The sequence below is a fragment of the Hypoxylon fragiforme genome (genome assembly GCF_022984875.1).
Source record: "Hypoxylon fragiforme strain CBS 206.31 chromosome Unknown GGS25scaffold_2, whole genome shotgun sequence".
Taxonomy (NCBI): Eukaryota; Fungi; Ascomycota; class Sordariomycetes; order Xylariales; family Hypoxylaceae; genus Hypoxylon; species Hypoxylon fragiforme.
In genome coordinates, this window is record NW_026054757.1 from 1,478,651 (window position 1) to 1,496,400 (window position 17,750).

The 17,750-nt window shown below is 46.6% G+C and overlaps 7 protein-coding genes across 7 annotated transcripts; 4 read left to right on the top strand and 3 right to left on the bottom strand.

The window, feature by feature from the left end:
• The first annotated feature begins 182 nt into the window (after window positions 1-182).
• On the top strand, window positions 183-1,750 carry GGS25DRAFT_117771 (Squalene/phytoene synthase). Its single transcript, XM_049256094.1, has 4 exons — window positions 183-222; window positions 279-481; window positions 565-1,640; window positions 1,734-1,750. The coding sequence occupies exons 2-3, from the start codon at window positions 354-356 to the stop codon at window positions 1,532-1,534; spliced, it is 1,098 nt and encodes a 365-aa protein (XP_049119959.1). The 5' UTR covers window positions 183-222; window positions 279-353; the 3' UTR covers window positions 1,535-1,640; window positions 1,734-1,750.
• GGS25DRAFT_117768 (cupin superfamily protein) lies at window positions 1,704-2,686 on the top strand. The gene is made up of 2 exons (XM_049256093.1): window positions 1,704-2,371; window positions 2,486-2,686. Exons 1-2 carry the CDS (start codon window positions 1,873-1,875, stop codon window positions 2,566-2,568), a joined length of 582 nt encoding a protein of 193 aa, XP_049119960.1. The 5' UTR covers window positions 1,704-1,872; the 3' UTR covers window positions 2,569-2,686.
• GGS25DRAFT_475203 (uncharacterized protein) lies at window positions 2,558-5,161 on the bottom strand. Its single transcript, XM_049259689.1, has 3 exons — window positions 3,953-5,161; window positions 2,791-3,857; window positions 2,558-2,582 (listed from the first exon to the last, which is right to left on the bottom strand). The coding sequence occupies exons 1-2, from the start codon at window positions 4,949-4,951 to the stop codon at window positions 2,805-2,807; spliced, it is 2,052 nt and encodes a 683-aa protein (XP_049119961.1). The 5' UTR covers window positions 4,952-5,161; the 3' UTR covers window positions 2,558-2,582; window positions 2,791-2,804.
• A 302-nt stretch (window positions 5,162-5,463) lies between these two features.
• On the top strand, window positions 5,464-7,167 carry GGS25DRAFT_117844 (uncharacterized protein). Its single transcript, XM_049256095.1, has 3 exons — window positions 5,464-6,279; window positions 6,382-6,503; window positions 6,577-7,167. The coding sequence occupies exons 1-3, from the start codon at window positions 5,844-5,846 to the stop codon at window positions 6,841-6,843; spliced, it is 825 nt and encodes a 274-aa protein (XP_049119962.1). The 5' UTR covers window positions 5,464-5,843; the 3' UTR covers window positions 6,844-7,167.
• Window positions 7,168-8,485: 1,318 nt separating this feature from the next.
• On the top strand, window positions 8,486-10,665 carry GGS25DRAFT_117871 (uncharacterized protein). Its single transcript, XM_049256096.1, has 4 exons — window positions 8,486-8,878; window positions 8,935-9,009; window positions 9,091-10,188; window positions 10,247-10,665. The coding sequence occupies exons 1-4, from the start codon at window positions 8,681-8,683 to the stop codon at window positions 10,553-10,555; spliced, it is 1,680 nt and encodes a 559-aa protein (XP_049119963.1). The 5' UTR covers window positions 8,486-8,680; the 3' UTR covers window positions 10,556-10,665.
• A 595-nt stretch (window positions 10,666-11,260) lies between these two features.
• GGS25DRAFT_117898 (Nnf1-domain-containing protein) lies at window positions 11,261-13,314 on the bottom strand. The gene is made up of 4 exons (XM_049256097.1): window positions 12,789-13,314; window positions 12,563-12,690; window positions 11,765-12,196; window positions 11,261-11,488 (listed from the first exon to the last, which is right to left on the bottom strand). The coding sequence occupies exons 1-3, from the start codon at window positions 13,110-13,112 to the stop codon at window positions 11,914-11,916; spliced, it is 735 nt and encodes a 244-aa protein (XP_049119964.1). The 5' UTR covers window positions 13,113-13,314; the 3' UTR covers window positions 11,261-11,488; window positions 11,765-11,913.
• Window positions 13,315-13,483: 169 nt separating this feature from the next.
• GGS25DRAFT_475212 (uncharacterized protein) lies at window positions 13,484-16,654 on the bottom strand. The gene is made up of 2 exons (XM_049259690.1): window positions 16,427-16,654; window positions 13,484-16,360 (listed from the first exon to the last, which is right to left on the bottom strand). Exons 1-2 carry the CDS (start codon window positions 16,575-16,577, stop codon window positions 13,956-13,958), a joined length of 2,556 nt encoding a protein of 851 aa, XP_049119965.1. The 5' UTR covers window positions 16,578-16,654; the 3' UTR covers window positions 13,484-13,955.
• Window positions 16,655-17,750: the final 1,096 nt, after the last annotated feature.

The following is a 17,750-nucleotide window of genomic DNA, read 5'->3' on the forward strand; positions in this document are numbered from 1 at the left end:
ACGCGACTTCTTTGGCAAATAGTTGCGGGTCATCAGGTGACCGCGTTTTCAATTAAAACATCCATGTAACTACGAGTAGTAGTGTCACTAGTGTGTACCTAGTACCTAGTAGTGTGATATCATTTTAATGCTTAGTTAGTGGAAGCTTGAAGCTTGAAAATTACATATCGATACCGAACCATTGGTGCAAATGCAATTCAAAATATTTTCATATTTCATCATGTATCGATTCTTATTGTTTCTTCAATAACTAAGGTTAGCTGCTAAGTACTACATAGGCATATTCCTATATTATACTAGGTATCAATACCATGGATTATTCTATATAACTTCCAAGGTTCCATCAATCTCATATGTATCGTGTGGTTCAAGCACGTCGAGGCCTTCGATGGCCTAGAGATTTGTTCCGATCCTCATCAAGGCATCTTGCCACCGAAGCCGAAGTAGACAAAGCGCGCGAGTATTGCGCTACACAGTTGAGGTAGAGATTGAATCCTTTTGAATCCTCATTCGTTACATACCACTCTTTCACGCCAAATAACTAAAAAAAAATAACCACAATAGACAGTCGGATTATGAAGCTTATTTAATACGGAACCTACTGCCCAGACCTAGGCAGGATGTTTATGACGCCTTGCGCGCTTTCAATCTGGAGCTGGTACGACTCCCAGAGCTTGTGTCAAATCCAACAATTGGCCAAATGCGAATACAATTTTGGCGAGATGCTATAAACAGCACTTTTAACGGCAAACCTCCAAAAGAGCCCATTATGGTTCTACTCCACAAGGCCATCTCAGAACTTACCGAACGAGGCGGTGCTCCGAATTCTATCAAGTTCTGGCTGCTACGTCTGCTCAACACCCGGGAGAAGCACATGGACAACCGACCTTTTACTAGTCTAGCTTCATTAGAGGAATACGCAGAAAACACCTATTCCACTCTCATGTATTCAAACTTAGCGGCAATTCCGATTCAGTCTATGCATATGGATCATTTGGCCAGTCACATTGGCAAGGCGTGTGGTATAGTAGCCATTCTGCGAGGTATTCCCGTCTTGGCCGCTCGATCTCCGCCGGTGAGATCCCCTGGGGGAGCCAATGTGGGTAGTGGTAGAAACCCAGTCTTATTACTACCAATAGACGTCATGACAGAAGCCGGCCTTAAAGAAGAGGATGTCTATAAACAAGGCCCACGCGCTCAAGGATTTCAAGATGCCGTCTTCCAGGTTGCCACGCGCGCTCATGATCACATCATAACGGCAAGGGAAATGTTAAAAAATCTTCACGCGGGACATAGCCCTGGTCATGATTACGAGCATCATGGCGAAGAGCAGCACGAATACCCATCGTTAGCTTCCGGAGAAGACGATACTAAAAGGGAATTGCGCCGAGGATTCAAGGTGCTACTAGAAGGCATACCAGCTGGTGATTACCTGGAGAGGCTTGAAGCACAGAACTTTGACCCTTTTATGGTAAGGAGTAGTTGGAAGCTCCCGTGGCGATTATGGAGAGCGATTGAGAATCACCAAATATAATACCATTTTCCATTTATGAATAAAGTAAGCTATGAATACGATTGATAACTACCGACGGGGGACCACCTACGTACATAGGGGTCAAGACTAGGAGTCAAGACTCCAGGTAAGCACTAGGTTAGTATTTTCTACTTGGAATTATAAATCTCGGTATCCGATCTATCCACCCCATCCAATCCACGATGCCTAACTTCTTTAGTAATTAATAATGTGAGGAATATACCTCACGCCTTCATCGGACTTCACCTCCAGGAGCACGTCTGATAACCCTCTTTACCTATCCCACACAAATTCATTTCACACGCTACTATCGCTCATTGCAATCAAGGACAGGAACAATGCGCTGCTTTTCTTCGATTCCAGAGTGTCTAGGCCTACTCTTCTTGATGGGAAGTTCAATTGGAACCCATGCCGCAAACCTAGGCCGAGCTTACCCACCAACCGCAATTGATCAGCGCAGTGCCCAGGAAGTTGTCAAGCAGCTCAACCTCATTCCCAACGATGAAAAGGGATACTACGTACAGACGTTCGAGGACCCAGACACAGTCACGTGGACCGGAAGCAACAGCACTCGGTCCGCTAGCACCCTGATTTACTATTTGCTCGAGGGCGCCGTAGGGTCCTCGTACTGGCACAAGGTTGATACCGTCGAGGTTTGGCACTACTATGCCGGCGCACCGCTGACGCTATCGCTGTCAAATAACGATGGCACCCCAACCGTCAATAAGGTACTAGGCCCAGATGTGTTCAGCAATCAACAACCCCAGGTAGTGATCCCGAAGGGCACGTGGCAAAGCGCTTTGTCGAGCGGGAGGTGGACATTGGTCGGAACTACCGGTAAGAACTAAAACCCCCTTTTTTATTTTTTTATATGTCTTAAGAAGAGGGGGGGGCTCATTTTCCTTCTTCTCTCTGAGGGTATATCGGAACGACGTAGCTAACGTACTTTAGTTGCCCCTGGCTTCGTCCCGGATGGCGTGGAACTTGCACCCCCTGGTTGGGAACCTAATGGTGCGGTGCATAAGGACTCATAAGATGGCACTTGCGTGTATGTGAAGACATCAATCTAGACATGCTCCCGATACTCGCGGAGGGTTTAGGTCGCAGGAATAGTTACGTACCTACCTAGTTACCAAGATGCATGAGCATATTAGGATCGTATTGCACGTCTTTATTACAAGCATATATTGCAATATTAGATGGCATACAAGTAAAATTGGTGAACAGATACTGACAGTTGTTCGAGCAAATGCTAGATACTATCTACTATCTACTGAAGTTGTATATCTATTAGATATTCTTCTTCTTCTTCTTCTTCTTCTGCTTCATCAGGTTCGGAATCACCACCTGTTAGGTAGCCATTAAAGATTGTGTAGGATCTTCCGGTTCCCCCGTTCAAATCCCGTTCTTTTCTCTTTTCATCCAAATATTCCTTGCCCATGATGAGATAAGCCATTGCGTAGGATCTGTTGTTATATTTTTCGATTGAAGGGATTTCAGGAAACTCTTCAAATATAGAGAGATCCGGTGGCGTTTCTAAGGGGGGGTTAGGCTCGACTCTTAGCCATATATCGTCATGTTCTTTGTATAGCTTGTCCTTGAGCTTTCGCGGAACATTCGTATAGTCAGCACCACGGAGGAGCAGACTACGAAGAATCCTATACTTGCAGGGTGTTTCCGTGGCCAATGCGAAATGCAGTGGGTTCTTGAGCTGGCCGTCAAAGAGATCGGGGGTTGGCGAGACACTACAGTTATCAAGAATAAAATCAACCATCGGCACAGGCCTGGATTTAGAACCGTATAGGCTCTCTTGTCGAATAGCCATTTTTAACGTAAGTGCAGGGCGCACGCTCGAATAGAATCGCACGGCTTCGTAGCAGCCATGGAGGATACTCGTCTTAATCATGTCTTTTTGTGCTCCTTCCTGCTCTGTTAACAAGTCAGATATAATCGAAGGCTGTAAGAACATGACTTTAACAATATCGAGATGCTTTGCTTTAGAGCAAGCGTCGAGACCAATTTCGCGGGCCCCTGCGACGGGGTGTTTTGACTTCATCCACATGTTGAAAAGATACGTCAGTTGTCCCTTTGGAATACCCCCCAATGTCCCATCCCTAATTTTAGAACTTAGCCACAGTATTTTATCAAAGTAAGGCTCGGTCACAAGCTTCAAGAGGCGATCGATCATCGTATAGTCCGCGATTTTGTTATCACCAGCCCAGTGAAGTGCATGGGTGATGATAGATAGGCGATGATGCGTGTTGAAAACCGGGTGATCTAATAAAGTCTCGAAAACTTCAAAGCATCCGAATTCAATGGCAGCCTATAACAATACGGATTAGCAATCTCCCTCAAGAAAAAGAACCTCTAATGGGGGCAAGGATAGACAAGTCTAGAGATGATAGATCATGTACGTACCAATATATCAGCCCATCGTACTTCGAGTCCGTTGGAAATCATATACAGTGCTACATCTTCTCGTTTGTTACTGCAGGCTATACGAAATGCGTTATCGTTCCGCCATCCGTCAATTATCATTTGGTTTTCAATATGATCTGGGACCGAACTAAGTGTGAAATGACACTTAAATGGTGCGCGATCATCTCTGCCTCTCATGTTAACTCCACACTTTACAAGTGCCTGTACAACGTCAAGTCTTCCCTTGGCGACGGCTACAACCATTGGTGACGAGACATCATCCAGGATTATTGACCTTATAAAATGTTTCCAATCGGAAATATCCTGTCTTATTGTATTGCGATCATAAAAGTATGAAGTAGTATAGATGAAGTTTGGAGCCATCGCCCTCCAAGACCACTCACCATGAAGTCCAGCGGGAAATACTTTCTGATATGCGCTGATACACCTATTGATCTCGGCAATATCCTTTCCACCTGCGATTGCATGGATAAGGTATGGTACTGGCATGACTGGGAAGAGTGGCGTCCGATTATCACCATAGCAAGAAGTGTTCATGCTAGCCATCCAATCCCACTCATCATCCTCTTCCCCGATGAAGGGCTGATCAATGCGATGCTCTATAATCGTGACCATTCTATCAATCCTTTTGAAGATGTCATATTTTCGGTGGTTGCGTTGCCGTCTATAAGGCTCTGCCAAACATTTCATATGGAATTTTGTATCTTTTGTACAAATATCGAACTCATTGATAGCATCGCGGGCGTACCTGCAGGTCGATCTAAATTTGAATAACTGAGACATCGAGTTTATATCGCTTCCTATCTGTCGAACGAGTTCCACTGGGAAGTCATGGAGACTCATCCTATTGCTTGGGATGTCCATATTGCTCGAGGTATTCATACTTAGGTAGGTATCCTGGATAGTTGAGTTGATACTGTTAACTGAAGTTGAAGTGTTACTCTCTGAAAAGGTAACATGTAGGTATATATCCAACATATATTTCACTGGGGCTCCAGAACAACTAGTTCAACTTATATACCTAAATAAGTTGAACGTCATGTGGTTGACGGGCAAGGGGCACGCATTATCATTAATAAGGAGGTGGTATTATATACAAAGAGAAGGTATAAGGGATTGTTCTTGCTTCCTTCTTTTTAGATTATAAAGTTCATTACTTTTAGAAAAACGCTGGTCTTTGATTTAAATACAACATTGAATGGTGGATGGGATTACCGTGCTGCCTTTTATATGCACATGGCAGTACTATCATGAAGAATCAATGATTGTATTACATAACACAATATCCCTTACCTTTCTATACCTAGTAGATGCATTAAGAGATTCAAATACAATGCTGCCGATTGAAACGGAGACACTAACGCGATACGTCATTTGGTTGCATGGTTAACAGGCGTTGTTTCTATGTACCTAGGTAACTATGTTTTAGTATACCTAGTTGTAGGTTAGGGTACCTGAGTTATGGCTCGCAACATGAAACATCGCGAGACACTTGGGGTCGCAGAATATATGTACATATGTAGGATAGCATGATAACGTGATGACAGGAGCGATAGGTGCTACATACCTAGGTTAACCTAGTATTTGCTTTTGTTAACTCATCTTGTCTTCATCCCAATTCTTTCCATTTTTATCACCTAACAGTCTTCACTTCTTACTGCATCGGCTTTTACGCCATTTTTCTTTCATTTCCACACTCCTGGGCCGGAATCCCATTATTTCATCGAAACTACTCTTAATCATTCATTCAATTCATTCTGCAGGTCAGGTACCAAAATCATTCGCTAGGATTCTTCAACGAGCCAAATATATATATATATATATATATAGTATAAAATATACTACGAGAAGCAGAGTACCAAGTGACATAATGAGAGATAGCCGGAGACAGAAAGACGAATACCAGACTCTCAGTACTGTGCATGAAGAATCGGATCACGACGACTCGAGCAGCAGCACAGACGTGGACTTAGAGGCGCTAGATCTGAACGAGAAGGATTACTTACACGATTCGGGAATGGATGGAGAGCAAAGGGGGGAAAGGAAGAGCGGGCTCCTCGCCATCCTCAAGGAGTACTGGTGGCTTGGAAACACATTCTTATTGATGGTCATTATCGTTTTACTTCTAGATGGACCAAGCCACGGGCGGAAGCACTACTTTGAAGGGGCAGGTGACATTACGGGGTTCGCGCCTGAGTTCTCGCAAAAGATCACAACTTTCTCCCCCGACCCAGGCTTTGTCCCAGAAAATACGTCAGAGTTCTTTACGGACGAGACTCGACAGAAGTGGCTAGGTCTCGTGCCAAGTAAGTCATACAATATACCTACCTACATAGCAGACTCCTACCATAGCATAGAAGTGGTCGATACTACGATGGCAAGCACAAACACGTACTAACCAGCGCCAGAGGGTCTCGGCTATCTCAAGATCAAAAACCCCGAAGACTATGACAATCTACCGACACGGTTAGATCCATACCCGAACGACTTTGTCGTCACATCATCGATGACGCATCAGTTACACTGCCTGGTACTTATACTACTTCTCTGCGCCTTTTATCTTCTGCTTCAACCTCAACTTCAACTTTACTAATGCTCAACAGTATGCTATCGCCGAGGCTTACTCAGCACTCACATCAGACACTAGCCGGGTTCCCAGTGAGACGCCATGGCATCTAACGCACTGCTTTGACTATCTGCGACAAGGAATCATGTGCTGTGGGGATGTTGCGCTTGAAGGCGAACAGACTAGCTTCCCGGCTGGGTTTGATGGAAGTGATGGTTGGGATGCGAAGCACGTGTGTAAAAACTATGATGAGATGTATGATTATCTCGACAAGAACCGCGCCGATAACAAAGTATGGATATAGGCGGTAAAGTATATGCCAGTGGCAATAACAGGACATATTCAGATGTTTGTTATTTGTATATACTATATGCTACATCCATGTATGCCGTGTGCAATATGTATGAACTTACATACCCAAGGTACTGTCAATCGAGTAAAGAAGTTGTTTTTTAGAAGGTTCTAAATCTAATCTATGAATTGTACCAAAATGTTTATCAGAGGGCAGATGGGGGGTCAGCCACTGGCACACAATACCTCATAACTTCGATTTTAAAAGTGACATCACGCACTGGCCTATTGTAACCCAGGACCCTACTTATTAAAGTTCAAACTTTGAAGTTCAAATGTTCAATATTGTCTAAATCAACGTTGAATGAATTAGCTTGTGTAATGATGGGGCAGCATATTAATGATTGTACGGAGTAAATATATGGGGCAATCATGTGGTGGGGGAGGAGAAAAACAAAACGCCGAAAAATATCCGACTAGATAACCACCCACATCATATATGAACATTGAATATAGCAACTTTGAACTTCAAATGTATGCCCCTAGGTACATATTGTACAATACACAATTCCATATACAATTCCATATGCTACCATACACATAACTATACATACGGCGTTACTTGTATGTAGACGGATCTCCCGTTGTCTGCCTTACTGCCTATAGTGAGAGAAAGAAAGAAAAGTTAGTTAGATCGAACAACATTTGAACATATTAATGAAGCTGATGTTTGTTCTTTGCTACCGTACTTAAGATTAGAATATGTACATATTTCCAAGTTACATAATGTACCACATTTTCTTCCTAAAATCAGCATGCCACTATTATCATCATCATCATCATCATTGTCGTTACTCTCGTTCTACTCTTTGTTCCCCATACCACATCGCACTTATATGTAGCAGTAGTAGTACTAGTCCTAAATACATACTATGTACTATAATCTTAGCGTGCATCGCGTCCTCTACTATGTAATATTTAACTTAGGCACTAACTAGTACGGATAGTGCATACCTAGGGTACTATATGCACTAGCACGACTGCAGCAACACTAGGTAGAGTCTGGACGTATTCACCCGTTAAGGTTCAAACATTGAATGTTCAAATGTTGTTTCGTACCTAGGTACCTACTAGGTAGTACCTTCTCCAAACCTGTCCAAACAAAAGAAAAATCAAAAAATCAAAAAAATCAAAAATCTCCAAATGATAAAAAAATAAAATACATATCAATCGTTGTCTACCTTCATACTTCATTGTACCTACCTAGGCAACCCAAACAAATTCTCCACCACCACCAAAAAACCCCCAAGTCTAATAAACCTCCCTCTTTTCGATTTTATCCATCATCCATCATCCATTTCAACTTCCACATTCACATTCACATTTACATCCACATCCACATCCGCAACCCACATTCACATCCACACCCACAATTTTCTCACCTAACGATTATCTACTGACGGTATTACGCCACCCGAAATCAAATCTCTACCCCCCCCTCTTTTTTCCTCCCAAGGTTCTCAATACCTACCTAACCTCAATATCATTTGGTCCTTTTTTCCCCTCCAATCTGATCAAAAGCATCTTCTGCTTTGTTCCCTCTTAACACATTACGCTCTTCTAAAGTCAAACTTTACCTATTGCGCCGCTGAGCATTACTGAGTTTGTATTACACCAGTCGCGTGTGAACTCCGCAGTGGTTTTTTTTCTCTTTGTTTCTTCTTTTTCGCTGGAAGAGCTTTTTACCTGAAGGTTATCTGATACTTGAGGGATTCCTCATCGTCGAGCTCTTTAACAAATCTCTCCTCTCCGGTTAGGCGCGCAACATATCCTTCCACCCAGCGCAAAAAATGGCGACAAACGGTAACGTTGGTCACTTGGACCAATTTTCATCATCCTCTACTGCTGCCGCGTCCTCTACTGCCATCCCTTCTGCCGACCAAGCGAGCAACACTAGCTCCAACAACAATCTTGGAAAGGATGAAGTCGCCTGGTTTTTCGTTGAGCAATATTACACTACCCTAAGCAAGAATCCAGAGAAGCTACATGTAAGTTGATCGCAACCCACCTTTGCTACAACTAGACTTGCTGATCATTTATCTAGCTGTTCTACGGAAAGCGCTCTCAGTTCGTCTACGGCCTCGAGGCTGAAGTCGCCAATGTTTCTGTTGGCAGACAGGTATGTTTTTCTTTTCCATTTACTTTTTCGGCATCGTTGTTGCCACCAGTCTTGTTGAATTGCGCTAAGACATTAGTTTAGAACATTCAAGAGCGCATCAAGCAACTTGATTTCCAAGATTGCAAGGTCCGTGTCTCCAATGTCGACTCTCAAGCTTCCTACGACAACATTGTCATCCAAGTCATTGGTGAGACCTCCAACAAGGCCGGCGACCCGAAGAAATTCGTTCAGACTTTCGTTCTTGCTCAACAGCCGTTTGGATATTTCGTCTTGAATGATATCCTCCGGTACATAGACGAGGAGAGTGAAGAGGAGCCAGTCGAGACTGTTCAGGAAGAGCAAGCAGAGCCTTCTACTCAGGCCGTCCCAGAGCCTGTAGAAGAGCCAGAGGCGCAACCAGAGGAGAACCCCGAGAAGCCAGCATTGATCGATACCGGTGTTATTGACAAGAAGCTAGAGGAAGTTGACGCAACCCCCAAAGAGACTGCCCCTATCAATGGAGTTGTACAAGCCGAGACAACCACTGGTGAAACGACTGCAGCCCCAGAGGCGGCTAAGAAGCCGGAGGCTGAGGCAATTCCAGATCCCGAAGTTGCCACCCAAGAACTCGCCGAAGAAGACCTTAAAGAGCCCGAGAAGCCTGCTGATCCAACACCGACGCCGGCGCAGACACGACAGCCTCCCGCGCCAGTTGCAGCTGCAGCTCCAGTTCCGGCTCAACCAGCCAAGCCGATGACTTGGGCTAGCCGCGCTGCTGCCGGCGCTGCCGGTACCGGCCCTCGACCTGCACTCCCTCTCACAACCAAGGCGCCAACTCCTACCCCCGCTACGCAATCACGTCCTCCTGTTCCTACCGCTACCGCAGTTACCCCTGCAGCCCCTTCACAAGCTACCCAGTCTGCTCAGCCTGCCACATCTCAGTCATCTGCCCCAGCCCAAAGCTCCGAGGCCACTTCTGCCGTTACCATGCCAGCCAAAGAATTTTCCACGGAGTGGCAAACCGCTGGCAGCGACTCGAAGCGGCAGAACCGACCCCAGTCGATCTCGGGAACCCAAACTGAGAAGGAGGGTACCATGGGGTATGTCAAATATGTCACGGAGAAGGTGAAGCACGAGGATCTAAGGACAGCTTTGGCACAGCATGGTGAGCTGGTCTACTTCGATATCAACCGCCAAAAGGTAAGTTATCCAGATATGTTTTATCGATCTCGTCAATAATCCAACTAACACATTGTAGAACTGCGCCTTTGTCGAATTTGCTACCCCGGCAGGATATCAGGCTGCTGTGGCAGCTAACCCACACGTAGTTAGCGGAGAGAACATCGTGGTGGAGCCCCGACGCCCTAAAGCAGGTGCTTATGGTGGTAGCAACTACACTACCAGCCGAGGGAATATGCAAAACCGCTCGGGACGTGGAGGTTTCGATGGCCAATCCAGAAGCCAGGGTGGACGAGGCAGTTTTGGAGGCCAGGGTCGTGGTAGAGGCGGTGGCAGTGGTGGTGGCGCACCTCGAGGTAGAGGTGCTGCTCAGCCTACGAACGCATAAGGGCCTCGTTGAAGACTCAGGTGTTTACAAGGTTGAGTAGGTGCTGGATGTCTGGGGACTCAGAATTCCTCAAGAACTTGGAGTTCTTTGGGGACTGAAATTCTCGACAAGCACATCTCAGAAGTGGCAAATGCAAGGTTCGTTGGAGTTTAGACATGGGCTGTTTACGGTTTGAGCCCAAGTCTACGCAGACATCTCTCGAGGTGTCTTGGGGCTGGGTTTAATTTGAGCAAGCATATATCATTGCACGATCACGGTCATCATTACCTAGCTCATGCCGCCTCTTTGTTTTGGGGGGAAGGGGGGTTTGTACATTGATGGACGGGGACGGCTGGAAAAAGTTAACGCTCATATGCATGGAAGGAGTGAAAAAGGAAGGGCGATATTGGGAAATCCAGGACCAAAGGTACATGTACAGTCGTGCAATACGGGCAAAGTCTACGTGATCAATAAACATTGAACATCTTTACCCTATGTACCATTGTAATCCTATCATACTAATCTATTCAACGGCCCTTCAGGTTCAATGCTGATATCATCCGAGCTGCCGAGCAGTGCAAAAATGTAGGTACATACTAAACTACACAGGCCTACCTTGTGTCCGACTGTTGTTACAAACTGTTGTTACAAACAACATTATACTACCTACATGCTATACTGCCCAGTACCTACTAGGCACTACATACATACATATAGTATATATAGGTGTGCATGTCTACACAAGAAGTATGCTAAGATCTAGTGGGATAAGAATTATGTACTTGAGTTAGCCAGGCACCTACTTACATATGTACCAGTCTTACCTAGGTACCTATGTACCTACATCCATCCATACATACCCAGATGATCCGAGGCCGGATACTAACGATACATATAAGTATGTGTTACATGTATGTATGTATCCAACAATATCTCGTTCGTCTACATAAGTACCTAGGTACATACATTAGGACGGCCCTCCATATGTAGGTATGTATCTGCTGCAGAGAGGCGCAATGCAGCTTTCCGGAATGAGACGAAGATCAGAGTGATTGTCTGTCTCCTATGTAGATTATTACAGTAAGACTGTGTGATGTGTGTGTGTGTGTGTGTGTGTGTGCATGTACATAGGCATGTAATATATGTATGTAATACGTATTGGTTGATTCGTATGTAGGTATGTAGGTATGTATGTATGTATGTATGTAGATGGCATAGCAAAAGCCTTACCATTATGCTAGTACATAGCATACATGTATGTAGGTAGGTACGCCGAAAACGCCCGACCGTAGGTATATGTATTGTACCAAGTAGGTAGGTACCTACTCAGTATGCACACACCTCTCTGTACTAACCAAGCAACATTATGTACCAAGCAACTACGACTCGCGCGCCATCTCAGCCTCGACGGCGCGCATCTCGCGGGCGAGGTCGTCGGCGACGTCGTCGATCTGGCCGTTAGCGTCGTCGATGTCTTCCATGACCTTGAGGAGGAGGCCGACGAGGGACTGCATCTCGGCGCGCTGGCGCTGGATGTCGGCGAACAGCCTCGCGTTGTGCGCCTGCACCGTCTGCAGCTTGGCGTTGAGCTGCGACTGCTGCTGCGCCAGGTGCGGCGCCAGGTGCGCGGCTAGCACCTCGTCTGGCGGGAGCATGTGCGGACTTTTTTTTTATGCGCCCCTCGGAGTTAGTAGATAAGATAAATTGGGTAGGTAATAAGGTAGGTGGGCAGATAATAATAGTGTGATCAAAAAGAAAAACAACAAAATATGACCCAAAAAAACAAAAAACGTACAACACCAGGGATTCGCTGGTCGTCACCGACCCAACTACTGATCTGGCGGTATCTGGCTTATCTATGGGAGAGCGGACGGGATCCCGAGTTTTCCAGATCCTATGGTCGTACGTGAAAGAATACAGCACAATTGTGACTTATATACCCAACTACCTGAGTTGAGGTATGCGTTTATTAAAAAAAAAAAAAAAAAAAAAAAAAAGATGGCAAAGTGGAGAGGAGATAAAACTTACGGAACAGGCGCCTCGGCCCCCACCACTCCCGCCTCGTCCCTCTTGCGCTCGGCCTCGATGACCAGGCCCTCGAGCTCGTTGAGCTTGGCTACTACATTCCGGGTCTGCATCACCGATTCGAATTCTTTCTGTAGTAGCGAACACGTGATCAATTAGTTGTTTCCAACTCAAAAGAAGGGGGGCAGGGGGTTTTTCTCTTCTCTTTCACAAGAAAAAAAAAACTCACCTTACAAAGCGCACCCAACCGATCGACCATCTGCTTCTGGACCGCGCGCAGCACGGCGGGCGCCTGCGCCGCCACCGTCGGGTAGCACGCCGCGAAGTTCTCCCAGCTGATCTTGCCCAGCGTATGCGACAGGCTCGAGTCCAGCACCTCCTGGAACCGCGACGCCCGCGGCCCCGGGGTCAGCGGCATGTGGCGCGCCGGCAATGGCGGTGATCCGTTTGGACCTTGCTCTTGCTGTTTTTGCTGCTGCTGCTGCTGCTGCCGCCGTTGCTGCTGCTGCTGTTGCAGCTGGTCTTGTTGTGAAGCTGTTGCTTCGGTCGTCATGTTTTGTTTTGTTTCGCTTTGCCTTCTTTTTGGAGGATCAGGCTGAGTATTTTGATGGCCAAGCTGGGTTGGGGTAAATTTGGCTTTGATACTAGCTTTTTTTTTTCTTTTTTCTTCTTTTTTTAATATATCTTTTCGTCGGTATTGTTGATGTTAACTGTCAGTGATTCTCTGCGAATGATGATAGAGTAAATGGACATGGTTTAATTATCAATAGGCGCGTTTTACAATCTTGGAACCGCGGTTTTGAGTTACGGGAACTTATCGATACGGCGCGACCGCACGTGGAACGGTAAGATTCTACCAGGCACTACGTAATAGGTACTATCCTATCATCGTTGTAAGTGGCACTAAGTGCACATTTAACAATGACTACTAGAAAGTTCAACTTCAAGTCCAACATCAACTTGACATTTATGTGTCTATGTACCAGGGCATCTACTCATCAAACTAGAAAAATAGTACACCTCATTTATTTCTTCAACCTGGCATCTCCCGCCATTCTCATCATCCTCATCATCACCATCGTCATTCTGTTATATTCATCCAGTACAATACACCAACACGTACGAGGAAATACAACTCGTTGGATATCTCGAGATATCATGCAATGGAATAAGGAAGAGACTAAAACCCTCCTCAACCCATCAAATCTTTCTTTTTTTTTTCATCAGGCATGATTATTTCCACACGTCGTAGTCCCCCGTGGAGGTAGAGTTCCGTCGTCGTTGATCTATGTTCCATAAGGAGAAAATTCAATTTCATATCCGAGTCGAATTCAAGTTGTTCAAAGTATACGCCAAAACACCGAGCAATGAATGAGTGTCGTCAGTCGCCAACCTGTTAGCTGAATTCCACAGTATTGGTGGGTCTCTGATCTCTCCTTTCCTGGCGTCTTCGTCGTCTTCGATCTGCAGCTGATTGGATGGATGACTCCACCGGTCCTACTGTTGGTCCGCTAGGTGAAGGACTCAGTGCGCTCCATTCATTCTGACTCTCCGTGACTATACTAGAGACAGTCGGGTCAGGATAAGGAACTCTGGCCGAAGGTCCTGGTTGACCGGAATAATACGCCGAGTCTTTCCCTGCTCGTCGACCCTTGGTAAAAGCAGGGCTTGGGGGAGATAATGACTGAGAAACCAATCCTTCCGCTGCTGTTTCGTCCGCCGTTTTGTGCGAGCTTGAATCACGTCGATAATGTCGACGGGCAGTCGGTGCCTCGCTCTCCGAAAGACTGCTGACCGAATCCGATCTTCCTCGGCTATGACGCCTAGCCGCTGCTGCCGTCTCTTCTTCGGTAAGACGACGCAATGTTATCTTCCTGTCTCTGTCGTCGTGGTATCGTACTTTCACACTGACGGGCTGGCCGGAAACTTGGCTGGTGTCTCGGCGACGATCTTCCTCGGCAGCTAGACCCGCTGCGCTAGCAGCAGCCGCCGCCGCGGCTTCTTCTCCCTCCCTACGGCGGTGTGCTGAAGGCCTCCTCTGCATCCCACTCTGCATCCCGCTCTGTGTCCCACTCTGCGTAGAGGCGAAAGAGTCACTAACACTAACAGACTCTGGGCGTAGCGGACGAAGCAGACCATGGGGATCTGGCGGCATCGACGGCATCGAGACAGGATCGGTTACAGCATCACTCTTTGCCCTTGACCTTGACCTTGACCGTGAATGTCGTGAACGCGATTGTGAACTCGGCAGTGAAACCGACACTGGAGGTGGCCTGCTTCCCGCGCCAAGGGGAGGCATTGGCGGACCAAGAGTACTTGTACCGGGAGGACGAGATTCAAGCATGGATGATCCTGAATCGACAGTGAATGATGTAGCGGTTGGAGCGGAAGCTGCTGGTGGTCGGCTTCGAGTTGACCTCGTTGGCGTGCTATAACCATCACCCGTGTATTTCGAGCCGCGACGTCCATCTCGTCTGGCATCTTCCATTCTTCGCCGCTCATCCTCTTCTCTCTTGTTGTCTCCTTGGCCTTTCATCCTCTTAGCCAACCAGCCTAGCCCAAGAAGTCCAAGAATGCCCTTCTCATCTTTGTTCTCCTCTTCCTCTTCCCGCTGTCGCCTTGCTGGATCCACATATGATGAATAATCTGAGATGTAGCTACTCTCTGCATGTGTATTAGTTGGTCGAGAATGTAGTGGGCGCGGTGTCATCGGCTCTGTGTCTGTACCACTTAGCACAGTAGTTGCGGCAGGGTTTCTAGGACCTGGCAGTAAAGGAGTATGCAGTCTGGGTCCGGCGTGAAGGTCTGTCCGGTCATCACTAAAGTCACTCTCCGTATACTGATCAGTTGCGGGCTTTCGGAACCGGTTCGGGCGATTGGGTGTGTCTGTCGGAACTGCCGAATATTCTTCATCGTCGTGTCTTCGCCTCTCTCTTCTATCCTTCACTCCTTTGACCAACCCCCCTGCTCCGAGAAGTCCGAGTATACCAAGCAATGAATTCATTATACCACCTTCGCGGCGATTAGTTCTACCGGATATTTTCTCGTCCGCGTAGCTGTCGGAGCCTCCCTGAGATGGAATTACCTCAGGAGGGCGGGCACGGCTGCTCGGTAGGCTACTGCGGCTTTTAGTCTGATCTGTTGGTTCGTCTCTTCTCCCTCGTAGTAGGGCCAAGATACCAGCCCCTGCGGCCAGCGGGCCTAGCCATCCCATTCCTCGTCTAGACTTGCCTTCTGATGTTGTGACTCCACTTTCGGAACGTCCGCCGTAATTCGTCACGTCATCGGGATGGCGCTCAGCTTCATGTCGCCATGCCAAGAAGAAGTAGGTGACAAATAGAATTGCCATCCACACAGCAAACAAAATAAAGGTATACAAGGGAGATCCGTAGAGCGTAAGTCCTAAGGGGATCTGTATAATTCCTAGGATGGCAACAGCTCTTCCCAGCCAACGATGGAGCATTAGTCGAAATGACCTCCTGCGAATATTCTTCACCAAGCGACCCCCGACGATCTGAACAAGAATCATAGTATAAATGGCGACTCCGATTCCATGATGTGGGTTCGTCAAGCTTCGGTTTGGGCCGACCGCGAACCACCCGAGTATGAAAACGACCGTAGTGAGACCAACGGCAAGGACTTGCAGGTATGCGTGTAGACGCACGGAAGAGCCGAACGGTCTGAATCTTGCGTAGATAATAGCAATGGGTACGAGGAAGAGAAAGGTGATGACAGCAAGAATGCCATGGCCAATAACCAATTGATGGTATTGCTCCACAGTCGCGAAGCGATTACCCATGCCTATTTCAACGTATGTTAGTTATTGATAATGATCAATGATCTAAGACGAGCGGAAGATAGGCTTACCATTGTATCGCATAGTCTCATAGTTCAACCCAACCAGATTTGGCAACAGGAAGGTATTCTTGGTGAAGTCCCAGGTTCCATCTCCGACGACCAGCGTGTCTGACGCATATGTCGACGACCCGGGCGCCGATAGCCCATCGGCCGACGCCATGGCGGCGGGGATCACTCTTTAACGAACAACTCGGCTTGCGTGCTTATGATGAAGACCCCTTGAGAAGAGGCTGGGGCCGCGGAATGCGGGATGCGGGATGCGGGATGCGGGATGCGGGATGCGGGATGACGGACAGATGCAGGCGTTGGAATGTAAACTTGGCAGTATGTAGTCGAATTGAGATATGTAGAGAGAGAGAATATTGATTACAACAACTCTTGTTAAGGTTGATAAGGCTCAATGCGAAGAACTACGATTCGTTGTAGCTTTCCCATTTACCTAGTATGTACCTTATCCCAGTGGTCCGAAACAGCCCAATCCAGAGATTGGGAAAGATGGAAAAGAAAAGAAACAAGATTGATGAATGATGAATGGTGTCGTTGTAAGGAAAAGAAGGCATGCAAAAGTTGACAACAACAGCCTATCTTTGGTTACTTACTACGTACATGTATGTAAGTAGGCGGACAGAGTCCGACAGACAGCTTTAGGCCTTTGGGTGACATGGCACTGCAGCTATTTTTTTTTTACTTACAGGGATCCGGGGAAGCCTCCCGCTCTTCAGCTTCCCTGGTTGTTTTCACCGCGGGTTGCGGGGTGACGAGCAGGACCCTTGCCGTTATTCTATCCCTGCCTCCATTTTATTTTTTTTGATTGACCTCCTTTGGTAACTACTGTGTATCTCGTACTAATAAGTTACTACTAACTACCTAGTAACCTTCAAGTAGAATAAACGCTGATATCCACTTTAAATAACAGTTATGATCAATGATACATAGGTACATAGTGTATGATTACGTTACCAAGCTATCGTTAAAAAACTGAGCCATAACTATCAATGTACATAACTATCTTCTAAGTGCCCCTCGTTTCTGCCGTTCATGCCCGCCCTTGATTTAAATGCTGCCCCTCTGAATACCTAATAGTACCCTCCCTACGGACCTGCCACTCAGTAATCATGGTTTACTATGATCAAAGTCAATCATGACGGTGTGGTTTCTTGGCACGGCGTGAGGTGACTATTGATCACGTTAGATATTACTACGTAGATCTGAAGCTTCGAAATCAAACGAATCGGCCAATCATTCGGACCTGGGACCTGACCGATGCTCCTCCGGACAGACCGCCCGACCCGTCTATCAAATTAAGCCAGCCCTCGAATTTAAAAGATAGTGT

Bases quoted from the DNA above. Each gene is read 5' to 3' on its own strand.
- GGS25DRAFT_117871 (XM_049256096.1), top strand. From the start codon at position 8,681: ATGGCGACAAACGGTAACGTTGGTCACTTGGACCAATTTTCATCATCC. The intron at 8,879-8,934 runs GTAAGTTGATCG...TCATTTATCTAG, and splicing joins AGAATCCAGAGAAGCTACAT to CTGTTCTACGGAAAGCGCTC. The intron at 9,010-9,090 runs GTATGTTTTTCT...ACATTAGTTTAG, and splicing joins ATGTTTCTGTTGGCAGACAG to AACATTCAAGAGCGCATCAA.
- GGS25DRAFT_117844 (XM_049256095.1), top strand. From the start codon at position 5,844: ATGAGAGATAGCCGGAGACAGAAAGACGAATACCAGACTCTCAGTACT. The intron at 6,280-6,381 runs GTAAGTCATACA...AACCAGCGCCAG, and splicing joins GTGGCTAGGTCTCGTGCCAA to AGGGTCTCGGCTATCTCAAG. The intron at 6,504-6,576 runs GTACTTATACTA...AATGCTCAACAG, and splicing joins CGCATCAGTTACACTGCCTG to TATGCTATCGCCGAGGCTTA.
- GGS25DRAFT_117768 (XM_049256093.1), top strand. From the start codon at position 1,873: ATGCGCTGCTTTTCTTCGATTCCAGAGTGTCTAGGCCTACTCTTCTTG. The intron at 2,372-2,485 runs GTAAGAACTAAA...AACGTACTTTAG, and splicing joins GACATTGGTCGGAACTACCG to TTGCCCCTGGCTTCGTCCCG.
- GGS25DRAFT_475212 (XM_049259690.1), bottom strand. From the start codon at position 16,577: ATGGCGTCGGCCGATGGGCTATCGGCGCCCGGGTCGTCGACATATGCG. The intron at 16,361-16,426 runs GTAAGCCTATCT...ACGTTGAAATAG, and splicing joins TGAGACTATGCGATACAATG to GCATGGGTAATCGCTTCGCG.
- GGS25DRAFT_117771 (XM_049256094.1), top strand. From the start codon at position 354: ATGTATCGTGTGGTTCAAGCACGTCGAGGCCTTCGATGGCCTAGAGAT. The intron at 482-564 runs GTAGAGATTGAA...TAACCACAATAG, and splicing joins TATTGCGCTACACAGTTGAG to ACAGTCGGATTATGAAGCTT.
- GGS25DRAFT_475203 (XM_049259689.1), bottom strand. From the start codon at position 4,951: ATGTTGGATATATACCTACATGTTACCTTTTCAGAGAGTAACACTTCA. The intron at 3,858-3,952 runs GTACGTACATGA...GTATTGTTATAG, and splicing joins TACGATGGGCTGATATATTG to GCTGCCATTGAATTCGGATG.
- GGS25DRAFT_117898 (XM_049256097.1), bottom strand. From the start codon at position 13,112: ATGACGACCGAAGCAACAGCTTCACAACAAGACCAGCTGCAACAGCAG. The intron at 12,691-12,788 runs GTGAGTTTTTTT...TCGCTACTACAG, and splicing joins GGTTGGGTGCGCTTTGTAAG to AAAGAATTCGAATCGGTGAT. The intron at 12,197-12,562 runs GTAAGTTTTATC...ATAAAAAAAAAG, and splicing joins GGGGCCGAGGCGCCTGTTCC to TCCGCACATGCTCCCGCCAG.